Genomic DNA, 13,341 nt, shown 5'->3' on the forward strand with positions numbered 1-13,341 from the left:
CTATGAATGTAAAACACCTAGTCTAAACCACTTTTATAGCAACACAGCTATGTTTAAGATAAAATAGCTTATTATACTATTTTTAAAAGACCTGAAAACCTAATGTCCTCCCCTCTACCAAATGTTGTTGCAGTAAATGTTGCCTGAAAAATGGAATTGCTTTTTAATGGCACCTTTTGAATTTTCTTTTCACACACAAGAAGTCTACCAAATCAGATAGATAGTACTTCACTGTGCCTTTCCCAGGGCTACATCTGTGAAAAATACAACTACTTCCAAAACAGTGAAAAAGTTGAATGACTCCTTTTCGCTTTTCAAATTAAACAGTTCTCATATTCTAAGGTGAATGAATGAAAACAAAAGATGACACAATTAAGAGGTAAGCACTGAAAAAACTTCTAGACCAGTGGTCAGCAAACCACAACCTGCAAATGAATGTGACCTGATGACTGTCTTTATAATGGGAGGTTTACCGGGAAACTGCCGTGTTCATTCTTCTATGTACTGTGTATTGTCTACACCTGCATTCTTCTGATGACAGAATTGAGAAGTTGTGACAAAGACCTGGCTGAAAATTTCTACTATCTGGGCCTTGACAGAAAAAGTTTGCGACCCTTGGTCTAGATATTTAACAAAGTCCTGGGCAAAACACTTATTCTCTCTTGAAAATTTTAGCTTTTGAAATCATACAAAGACTCCTTCAAATTTTAGTAGTAAGAAAGACACAACCATGGATCCATTAGACATGAAACGAAGAATGTGAATCAGGAAAAAGAAGAGTCAACACACAATTTTGATTCCTTTTAGTTACAAAAATTATCAAGACCTTATTTTCTCCATCTGCTCAAAATTAAAAAGACAACCCGCTCCTTTTTTTCTTTTCTTTTCTTTTTTTAACAAAGATAACAAATATAAAAATCTAGTCATAAACAGCCTTCAAAGTACAATTAAAAACCAACTAGAGAGATCCATCTTTTGAAAGGTTAATGAGTTCGGGATTTGAACATTTAAATCCCTGCCATGTGGTTGATTTCGCAATGGCTGCAGCAATGAGGAAGAGTGTATATAGCAGATGTAATAGCGAATTCCATCCTGTTGCCATCCAAACTGAACTTTGTACTCTTTAGAATACAAGAACTTGCAAATGTCTCCATGACACTCTGAGCACATATGTCTTCATCCCATATGAAAAGAGGCAGTTTCTATGGCAATACTGGTTAAATGCCTATCATGCTGCACTAATATAGTGCAAAAATGTGCCTTCCATATAGCAAAAGAGATGCAGGCAACCAGTTTGAAAATTAGGGAAAGTAGAAATATATTAACACAAGCAAATAAGTTTTCCAGACAATAACCACTATAAAATACTGAACTTGAGGACTTTTTTTTTTTTTTCTCTAAGATCCTAGTACATGTCCAGCATTCGTATTTTGGAGAAAGACACGAACAAATTCTTAGAAGAAAGTCTTTGCCTCTGAAATGCAGGTTAATGAAAGCTATCATCAAACGACCAAGATGCTGAATTTACTCAATGGGTTTTCTGCTCCGCTTAGAGCTTATCTTTTATTCGCTTATCTTTTACTCACCATTAAAATTGCTTATTAACAAGTACATAGTCTGACGTAGTAATGTGTATCATTCAATTGCGTATACATGTTGTTATGCTTCACTATAGTATTGTAGAGATCTTGGTATAAACTCTTCATGCTAAAATGTTGTTACGGGTTAACACTGCCGACAGAGGCTTGGATCAGGCATCCTAACTGAACAATTCCACAACCATATTTTAGAGATGAATGTGAATTGTCAGTTGGTAGATATCAGAAAAGATCACAGAAAACTTAGAATGCAGCATGTATTCAACTAAAACTCCTAGAATTCTCAGGGCTGTTTTTTTTTTGTTTGTTTATTGTTTTTTTGTTTTTTTGTAAGTGGTACTGTCTTAATATCTCCAATGGCACTGTGATTTTCACTCCTTTCTTTGATGCTCTTTTAAAAAGTTACATTGCATTTTAATTCACACAGTATGAAGAGCTTTGTGGCTTCTGGATGTCTACTGCAAAGTCAGAAATCTGAAACTGGTTGTTGCCAGGGTAAGTTATATTTTACATGTCTGCGTCTCCATCATAGGCTAAGGTTAAAGGTTTCAGTCGGTTGTTTTGCCTTCTTTGGGGTTTCTTTGGCTTTTTGCTGTAAACAACACAACAACAATAGGAGAAAGAATCATTTGTAAATTCTGTTTTAAATGACAAACTTTGAAATGTATTGATAAAGTTGCTAATTGCCTGTATGACCTAAATTCAATCTTAGAATTGGATACTCTGGTATCTTTGAATTTCTTAGGTATGGTCTGAATAAAATTTAAAAAGAACTCCTCCCATATTTTATTATCTTATAAAAGTGAATTATCAAATGGAATTCCTCTGGTACTAACAATGGAAATACTATAGTATAGTCATTTATATTTGAGCAGAAATCTTTGTAAATAATACATAATTCATAATACATGTTTAAAAAGATAGTTGAATCGGATTAGGTATGACCATAATCTCTTCCCCCAGTAGTAACTGAGGATCAGTCTGGAGTTCACCGTAAGCATATGAAGCAGTATTCTCTTGCAGAACCAAGGAGAACACACTTAAGATGACCTGGTGCAGCTCTGGCTCATTTTCAGATTTCAAACGGCTCAGATTTGGTAGGTTTTAGACCAACTATGACAGAAGCCATTTTTATTTAGAATTGCAGACGAACACTCAATGTGGAATACTTATTTGATTTAGTTTGCTGTTCCTGTGTTATGGTCAACTGACAGTATTTTTGCTGAAATAGATTGTTGTGCCCCCTTAGACTGTGAAATAGTTACTCACCAAGCTAGATAAATCATGGAGACCATAAAGATGAGTAACACAAATGCCCCAGCTGCTACACCGTAAACCCAGGTCTTTAGTCTCCCATCTAAGAAGAATGGATATTAGTCATTAATTTACATTAGTTTGGTGTGTGATTATATATATATATACATATATATATATATATATGTATATATATATATGAGACAGTCTTTAACTATGACCAATGACCAGCCACATATGACCACATTGTTTCAAAACAAAATGAATTACTGCCTAGGCACAGTTAATGATGAATGCAACGCTGCTATTATGAGTTAGATGCTGCTTCATTAAAGGTAAATTACCAATGAGACTTGAAAGGCAAAGAAATAATGTTTTCAATTAAATTTGTGTTCCGATTTCAAGTTTATATGCCTAAATTTTTGCTGCTGCTTAACTAAATTTTAGTTCAAATAAAATATATGTGTAATGCTAAATAAACATTTTGTTCTGATTTTCACTCTAAGAATGGCAATTACAAGAAGAAAAATAATGCAATTTCAAGAAAGTCCAATAGCTTAGGGTTGATGCAGACAGGTATTTGAACATAAATTTTGTCACTTTAGCCTTTTTTTTTCCTAGATGAATTGAAAGTGAATCTGTTCAACATTTTTTTAGAATTAATCTTTTATCTAATTTACACTTACACTGTATTTTAAGGTTCATTTGACAACATCATTTGCGAAAATAGCCAAGTTTGATTATAACATATAATTTTTTAACTCTGAATAATTTTTTTCTACCTTTTCTATTATATGGAATTAGGCAAGACAGGAACTTCCCTAATTTGGTTTTCTGGTCTTACTTTCTTTGAACTTCTTAGTTTTGTGTTGAGAATAAACTTCAACTAGAAGATAGTATTAATAACCTTACCTAACTTAATCTGAAACTCACATCAACACATATTTTCTGTTGCATACGTAAAATTAAAGGTGACATTGGTGCAAAAATTATGGATTGGGCAAATGGACTTCACAGACACTCTCGTTTATTTAATGTTTGGAAGGCATCAAAAACAAATGTTTTTTCTGCCTGAAGCTGGATCAACCCAGGGGTCCATTAGTTGGAAACAATCTGTTAATATTCTAAATAGCCTTCTTTTCAATTCTCAAGACTTAAAAAATTAGACACTGGTTTAAAATCTGCCCTGAGAGTTCTTCAACAAATAATCTTTGAGTTCCTCAAAAACCAACAACAATGCCTAAATGTACTTTTTTAAGAACATAAACCTTTTTAATATACTAAAATACTCACTGTAGGGAAGCTATATATTAAACTTAAAACACTCTTTTTAAAAACCAGTTTTGATTTGAGGAGATCTGCATGGATTCTTATTCAAGGTCACAATTGCTAACAGCCATGTGCTGGTCCACGATCTTGAATACTGAGAGAAGAGTTTCCCGTGTTTGCAAAGACAAGTCAGCTTTGCAAAATAAATTGTATTTCAGCTAAGAACCTTACCAAGGCAGGGATAATGTGGTTAAATCACAGTATTTGAGCTACCTCACTCCAAAACTGAAAATACTTAAAATCCTAATAGTGATTCTCCAGTAAGGGAAAGTGTTTTGACTTAATACATTCCAAAGAGAGAGGTGCTAGCTATGAGGATTCTTTCTTTTCTCATGTTTGTAACAAGTATAAGGTAGACTGCACCTGGCTTTGCCTGGCGATTTCCTTTGGTCACTAACTAGCAATTCCTCTTGGTGTAAGAAACACCATCATGATCTTACCTACCATATAGCCTTCATAGCACAATTTTAAGCACCAGCGTTAGTTCCAGGAATAAGCATATAGTTGATTTCAACTGGGGAGAGAAAGTATGCAGAGTAGGGATAGCATTTTACTAGACCTTCAAGCTTTTGCCTGTATTGGCTTCAAGCCCATTACTAGACACATGAAGAATGTCTGTTTAATATGACAGGGGTCTGGTCAGTCTTCAAATTTAGATCATCCCATCTAGACAGGAAGGCTCCATCCCTGCCCTTCTGTATCTGATGCTAGTACGGGTTCTGATTACTTCAGTTTATCAAACGGAAGAGCTGATAGAAATTGGGCTGGCCACCAAGTGCCCCTTGGCACAGCACTGCATTACTGATGTTCCTATTTTAGGTTCAAATTATTACCCGTCTGTGGTCAAATGAAAAATTCTTGAATGTCTTTACAGTTTTATTCCAGTTCTGAATGACAATACACTTTTTTCCTCATTAATATTTTCACTGTTAGATTTCTTTATTCAATATGATCATAATTATACTTGTAAATGTAGGTCTGAGATCAAAATAACTAATATCCTAAATTTTTTTTCCATAGAAGAAAGTCATTTCTCTGAACTTTGAGCATGAGTGCTTTTTTTTATAATAGTAAAAACATAATATATGGCAGTATCAGAATAAATGAGTACAGATGAAATAATTAATAGCTCATATGAAAATGCTTGCTCATTCTTTTAATCCTTTGACATGGTTAAATGTATAAGTAAGAGATTCTACATCAACACTGTCTAGTCACTTCACCTGGCCCAAATGGCTGTAGAAACCAGGTCCTTCCCCGTCCTGTTGGGTTATTGGAGGATGGGGTTGGATGTACTGCGCGACTCGTTTTCACATCTCCTCTTTTGTCCTCCACAGTGGGTATCACCACCACGGGGATAAGTGTGCATTGCTCAAGTGTACCATTAGAAGACATGACTTCAGTGTATCCTTCTTCACAACTGCATGTCCTCATCTGCAGGAGAACAAGAGGATTTCTACACATATAAGGTGATCTCTGAAAGCATGACAGATAGGACTTGAAGAGAAGGCTTTCAAGAAGTATTGTTTTGGAAGTTTACCACATGTACTTTCTGTCTTAACTACATAAAAAAGGACATACATTTTTTACTGTACACAAATTATTCTAACAGAAACAAGTACGTTTAGAATTATTTACATTGATAAACGGAGAGGTCCAGAAATTAAGTTGCAGGCCTCAAGACATGCGTTTTGGGGTAGGGGGAATGGACTGTACAAGAGTCAGTGGGGTGAGAAATAATGAAGCTAGTTTATTTATCCTATTGAATTCACACATACCTCACTACAGTAAGAGTGGGGTTGACTACACGGTGGGTTACAAGACCTGTCAGCATCAGGCTGGCGCACCACCAAGCAGCCCCCTGCAGAACAGAAAATCATACATTGACAAGCAGCATCTCTTGCAATGATAGAAATACACTATTGTATAGACGTGTCTTTGAATCCTGAACCACTTTGGGAATCCATGGATTTTTCTGAGAGCAACTGATTGTGAGATAGTTGGTTAACCTTGACCACTTTATACAGGAACTTGAGGCTCTTCTTTTTTATTTTTCTTAACATTTACTTATTTTTTGAGAGAGACAGAGCATGAGCAGGGGAAGCACAAAGAGAGAGGGAGTTACAGATTCTGAAGCAGGTTCCAGGCTCTGAGCTGTCAGCACAGAGCCCAACGTGGGGCTCAAATTCAAGAACTGTGAGATCATGACTTGAGCTGAAGTTGGATGCTTAACTGACTGAGCCACCCAGGCGCCCCAGAGACTCTTGTTCTTCTTCAGAGCAGATGGCACAGAGCCTGGAACTCAGCAGGTGCTCAGTAAGCGCTTGTTTTTGTAGTTGCTACTTTGAAAACACTAATTGCACAAGGGCTATTTCTATCCTAGTCCCCCCTGTTGGCCCAGTTCAACATTGCAAAACAGATTTAATTTTCCTTCAGAGTTAACTTTTTTCTTGGCTATTCAAAGAAATAGTTGTCACATTCTTTGAGATGTCTCTTTAATTTACGTGACTACCGCATACATGTTCTTCTCTAATAATGCATATTTCTTTGAGAAAATTTCCAATTCCTGCTAATTCAGGAGTTTTGGGGGTAGAGGAAAGAAAACACTTGTAGCTACTAGGAGGTATATTTATGTTATTGTTTAAACTTGACATTGCAGCTCTGTTTTTTCTTCCTTCTCTTTCTTCTTTTCAAGTAGAGTGTGCCTGCGTAAGTTGTTAAAAGTGAGGTTTTAAGATGGGAACAGATGTCCTAGAGAAACCATATTGCTGATATGGAAGGAACTTAGAGTTTCAAACAATACTTGCTCACTTGAACAGAATTTTAGGAAAGCAAAGTTTTTTCCTTTATGGAACTGATCATCCCCTGGGATTTAATCAAAGATAACTATTGTTAATTCTTTGCCTTATCTCTCAATAATATAAATACACTATTCATCAAAAAAAATTGTGATGGGAAAGCAAATTGCAGTTAAATGTCCATGTTGAAGTTATTATCATTAAACACATGAAGAAAAAGGAAAATAACATCTTGATTTCTAATAAGGACAACATCATAAAACAGAAGCAGGCGGTCAAGGTAGGTAATATACTTCACATGCTTGTCTATATCTCATAAAGAGTCTTACCACTCCTAAAAGATGGAAGAAGAATGCATATAGAGTTTATCACAAATCATTTACATGTTGGCTTTTTGGTATCAAAGAGTATTAGAAAGAAATACATGGGATGCTTTAATGAATTAAAAAGAAGGTGAACATATGATTTCTACAGGAAGTCTTTTAAAATTTGACTTACCTTGGCATTGGGGACTATCCCCAATTTTAGTGAGAAAAGAGCTTTTAATATGTAGAAGAAAAGGCAAACAAATATTATTTGCATCCATATTTGGAAAAAAGCCCTGGAAGTAATAGGACCCTCTGGGGAAGCTGCAACATCCCCTCTGAATAGTTTAAAGAATGCAGACCTTCATTTTCAACACTTGAGTCGAATGTACCACCTCTATAAATGCCTTCAAATTTAGAAAATCTATGCTTCCCTTCCCAGGACTCTTTCTCCCCATATGCCTCTTAACAGTGGTGTGGTTGGAACATTTTCTGCCTAATACTGAGAGAGAGCAAAGAGTTTCCTGGCAGGGGTCTCTTCTTTGTTATATATGTGTCCACTGGGAGTTGCTATTATCAATGGTTTCTTGATACAGATTTGTCATGTATAAAATCTTACCTTCACAAAAACATAATTTGATATCCTGTTCCAGCTTTCATAGGGAGGAAATAAGTAATTACATTTAAATAAATGCAGGTAATTTAAAATTTAATATAAAAATTGATGCTTTCCAAAAAGCATATTGATTCCTGTTCCTGTTATCTTGATGTATATATTACAGCTAAATTTATAAATGGACATTATTCACAGACACCCAAATGCACATTACTTTCTCTCCCTGCCAGAGGGTCAAAACGATGGCAGTAAGTCAGCAGGTTCCCCTAAGCAGTTAACTGTCAAAACTCATGCTATTGCTGCACTATGAAGATTTCTATAGATTAGACTTACACAAATAAATTGTTGAAGGAGAGATCTTAGATCTTTGGGTCATATGTTTAAGGTTGAGGTTCTGGCTCCAACCTTGTTTTTTTTTCCTAGGAAATTTGCAAGGTGGTTCAGTACATACCTGGAGCCAAGTTTCTTGCCATTTCATAGGGACATTAAGATCCCTTGCATTTACTGAGTTTAGATAAAGATACTTGAAGTAATTGCAGATTAGAGAAGCTCTTTGGGGGTGTATTTGGGTCAAGGGACATTTCAGAAAGATTTTTCATTTGGATTTCTTCTTTGAGTATATAATTTTTGAGTGGAGACAGAGTGGGTTAGCTTCCCAGATAGTCTGGGCTTGAGATTTGCCAACAGATTTTACCTATTAATGAATAGAAAACTAAAACATAGATTTCTGAATTATCTAAGTATCAAGATACTTAGATTTGTAAAATCATACTCCCTTTGTAATACTTTTGGTCTGCATGTATATGGTCTCTAAGATCCAGAAACAAAATATATATCTATATATTTAGCATGTGGTAAGTTGTTCACATATAAAAATTGTTAGGAAAGATAATCTGAGAATTATGATAATTTATTGGAATTAGACTATTTAAAAAAAAATTTTTTTTAACGTTTTATTTATTTTTGAGACAGAGAGAGACAGAGCATGAACGGGGGAGGGGCAGAGAGAGAGAGGGAGACACAGAATCGGAAGCAGGCTCCAGGCTCTGAGCCATCAGCCCAGAGCCCGACGCGGGGCTCGAACTCACGGACCTCGAGATTGTGACCTGAGCTGAAGTCGGACGCTTAACCGACTGAGCCACCCAGGCACCCCGGAATTAGACTATTTTAACCAAACTCGTGCAGCAATGTCTAAAATGGCTAGATGAGGGAGAATTTAATTGAAACATTAAAAAATAAAAGTCATTGGTCGCCAGTTATATATAGCTTAGGTATTGAATTCGAAACATGTTTTGGATATCTTGAGTATCTTTGTTTCCTTAACTGTTTAACCAACTGCATGTGTGTTACAGGAAGACTTTCAAAAACCAAAGAAATTTGGAGGTTTACCTGTTACGTTTATACCATCTGACCTTTGACACCAGACTGTTCGGGAAGAACCTTTCCAAGCACTGGCCATCCATTTGTATTCATAACACTGTCCATCTGCAGGGACACAATAAACATGAACAGAAGCATTCTGCTGTCTAGAAGGACAATCATGGGGAAAGTATATTAGGAAAATATTTATAAACAACTGAAAAGTGGTGAATCCATCTCAAAAATGATTCGAATGTTACTGTCCTAAAATTACCATGGAAATGTTATAAAATTCCCGATACATTCCTAAATCCCAACTAATGTTTTATGTCCACTGTCCTATCTGATGTGAACTTGGATTTTTAATATAATTTAACGTTCAAAGTATTATAAAATATCAAATTTACATACGGGGCAAATAATAACAAAAAATGTTCAATTATGCAGTTTTAACAAATACTACCATTTAGACATGTTTGCTTTAGTTTTCTTTTGTCTGTTGGGGAGTGAAAAATAAGATGAACGTGATATCCTATTATTAGGTCCTCTTCCTGATGTGATGTTCCTCCATATCTATCCAGCAAAAGCCACGATTTTAAAGTAGATACATGCATTCCTTTGCCATGGTTTTTATTCTTTTAATATAATACATTATATGAGGTATGTATATATCCATAAAATACAGCACATCTGGTCCTCAAACAACATGGAGGTCAGGGGCATGTACCCCTATGCAGTCTAAAGTCTGTGTAGAACTTTGACTCCCCCAAAATTTAACTATAAACAGCCTACTGCTGACCGGAAGCCTTACTGATAGACAGTCAGTTAACACATACTTTGTATTATATGTGTTATGTACTATGTGCTTAAAATAAAGAAAACCATAAGGAAGAGAAAGTATAGTTACTGTGTTTATATTAAAAAAAATCTACATGTAAGTAGACCTGCAGTATTCAAACCATGTTGTTCAAAGGTCAACTGGATTAAGAATTCTAAAAGTATACTGTATGTATCAATCTGAAACATTCAGTATTGTAGAAGAAATATTTCTATGTGACTTTTTTTATAATGCAGCTCTGGTCTTATTTAACTGCTATATAAAATTCCACTGTACTAAATAAATGCCACAGTTTTTTGTTTGTTTGTTTGTTTTTAGCTATTTCTTCTCTGGTGGCCTTTTAGGTTGTTTTCAATTTTGCTATTAGTACAATGCCTCAGTGGTCCACCTTCTGCAAGTCTCCTTGTGCTTCTTTAAAGTAAATATCAAGAAGAGAAACTGCTGTGTATCACCATAGGGATGGCTGCAACCTTCCTAAATATAACTTTTTTTCCCTCCCCAAAACAACAATCCACACACCCACCAGCAGTGAATAAGGGTTATCATTGCTTAAGCCTTTAATAACATTGATAATTGCCAGATTTAAAACTTCTGGTTTGTCTGGTGGGTGTGGAAGCTGCATTGTCATTCACAAATTTTTAATGTTTGCTTACTTTTGTGTGTGTGTGAGAGACAGAGTGTGAGCAGGGGAGGGCAGAGAGAGAGGAAGACACAGAATCTGAAGCAGGGTCCAGGCTATGAGCTGTCAGCACAGAGCCAGACAGGAGGCTCAAACTAGTGAACTGCGAGATCATCACCTGAGCTAAAGTCAGATGCTTAACTGACTGAGCCAGCCAGGTGCCCCTATATTGTCATTTTAAATTGTAGTTCTGTAATTACTAAAGCTATTAAAGAGTAACAAATGTTTTGGGGGCATTTAGACTTCCTTTTATGAGAATTGCTTCTTTATATCTTGTGGCCATTTTTTTTATCCTACTGAAATCTGTGCCTTTTCTTATTGAATTGTGGAAATATTTATTCTAGGATAGCAGTTCTCAAAGTATCCTGTAGAGAACCTGGGAGACTTTGACATTCTCCCAGGTGCGTGTGTGTGTGTGTGTGTGTGTGTGTGTGTGTGTGTACTTTTTCAAGTACACATTCATGTGAGTAGAGCTGGGTTTTCTTCATATACATAAACCAAAATAAGACTGCAACAGATTGAATGCAGAAGTAGAGAATCCACCTGTCTTCCTTTAAGCCAGATATTAGAGATTTGCAAAAATGTAAAACAAGACCATACTTGTCAAAGTTACTGTTTTTGGTTTGCAAAATAATTATTTTTCAGCAAGTATGTTATTTACGGTTACACAAAATTGGTTTATGATTATTGTAAATCTTTTCATTTTTAATACAAACTTTTATGTATCTAAAATTCACAAAAGAAAATTTGGATCAGTCGTTGTAGATACTAATCCTTGGAAATTAATTGCCCTCACAAATATATTTTCTAAGTCTGTAGTTTCTTAGCCTTGTTTATGATCATTTATTAGGTAGAAGATTGAAATTTTAATTTAAAATAATTTTTCTTCCTTCCCATTTTTGTGCTTTTTGCATCCTATGTAGGAAATTATTCCCTACCTTGAGTTTATAATGATATTCTCCTATATTTTCTTTTAAATGTTGTATAGTTCTATTTCACTTTCAGGTCTATAATTTATCTAAAACACAATTTTATATATGGTGTGAGCTAAAGATAATTTTAAAAACATTACATGGGTAACAAGTTATTGCAACATTATTTACCCACCGACTACCCTACTGACTTTCATTTCTGTCATGTATCCATATATGACAATTTGTTCCTGAGATTCTTTCATTAGTTTAATTGCTTTATTGTTGACTTGTCACTCTTTTTAAATTACTAATGCTGTAGAATAAATTTTGAAAAAAGCCATGTAAGTCCCCTAATCTCTCCCACTTTTTCCTTCTTGAAATTCTGGGATCTTATTGGTCTTCGACCTCTTTGTATTAATTTTTGGGTCAGTATCTCATAACACATTAAAAACCTGTTCAAATTGCCAGGGTGCTTGGGTGGCTCAGTCAGTTAAGCCTCCCCACTTTGGTTCAAAAATGATACCATCGTTCATGAATTCAAGCCCTGGGTGGGGCTGTGCTGACAGCTCAGAGCCTGGGGCCTGCTCTGGATTCTTTGTTTCCCCTCCCTCTCTCTCTCTTTGCCCTTCCCTCACTGTGCCTTGTCACTCAAAAATAAATAAATACTAAAAACAAAAATCTGTTCACGTTAGGAAATGCTCAGCACGGTGAGTGTAGTTATCATCTGTCACAATACAAAGTTATTAAAATCTTACTATATTCCCTCTGATGTACTTTTTATCCCTCTGACTTATTTACGTTGTAACTGGAAATTTGTACCTCTTAATCTCCTTCACCTATCACTTACTCTGGCAACCACTAGTTTGCTCCCTGTATTTATGAATCTGTATCTGTTTTCTTGTTTTGTTCATTCGTTTTGTTTTCATATGTTCCACATATGAGAGTAATCATATGGTATTTATCTTTGTCTGACTTTAATTATACCCTCTAGGTTCACCCACATTGTCTCAAAAGGCAAGATCACATTCTTTTGTATGGCTGAGTAATGGAATATTGCACACACACACACACACGTGTGTGTGTGTGTGTATTATACCATATATTTATCCATTCATTTATTGATGGACATTTAGCTTGTTTTGCTCTTGTAAATAATGCTGCAATAAACATGGGGTGCATAGGTCTTTTTGAGTTAGTGTTTTTCTTTTATTTGGGTAAATACCCAGAAGTGGAATTACTGGGTTATGGTAATTTTAATTTTTTGAGTAACCAACATACTGTTGACCACACTAACTGTACCAATTTACATTCCCATCAAGGATGCATGAGAGTTCCTATTCTCCACATCTTTGCCAACATTTATCTCTTAGCCATTCTGACTGGTGTGAGGAGATACCTCATTGTGGTTTTGGTTTACATTTCCCTGATGATTAGTTGAGTATCTTTTCATGTTGGCTATCTATCTGTGTCTCTTCCTTGGGGGGAAAAATGTCTATTCAGGTCCTTGCACATTTTTTAGATTTTTTTTGGTGTTTTGTATAACTTCTTTATATATTCTGGATATTAACCCCTTTTTGGATTTATGAGTTGCAAATATCTTCTCCCATTCAATAGGTTGCTTTGTTGTTTTGTTGACAGCTTCTTTCTTTGT

General features: G+C 35.4%; 1 protein-coding gene across 1 annotated transcript in view; it reads right to left on the minus strand.

The window, feature by feature from the left end:
• Positions 1-645: 645 nt before the first annotated feature.
• Positions 646-13,341, minus strand: part of THSD7A (thrombospondin type 1 domain containing 7A) — a 439,517-nt gene continuing 426,821 nt past the window's right edge. The window contains exons 24-28 of the mRNA XM_049641551.1: positions 9,290-9,385; positions 5,960-6,042; positions 5,405-5,615; positions 2,868-2,955; positions 646-2,190 (exon numbers count right to left, since the gene is read on the minus strand). Coding sequence (XP_049497508.1) covers positions 2,106-2,190; positions 2,868-2,955; positions 5,405-5,615; positions 5,960-6,042; positions 9,290-9,385 — 563 coding nt within the window. The 3' untranslated portion in view covers positions 646-2,105. The remainder of the gene's footprint in view (positions 2,191-2,867; positions 2,956-5,404; positions 5,616-5,959; positions 6,043-9,289; positions 9,386-13,341) is intronic.

This window comes from Panthera uncia, chromosome A2 (assembly GCF_023721935.1).
Source record: "Panthera uncia isolate 11264 chromosome A2, Puncia_PCG_1.0, whole genome shotgun sequence".
Classification (NCBI taxonomy): Eukaryota; Metazoa; Chordata; class Mammalia; order Carnivora; family Felidae; genus Panthera; species Panthera uncia.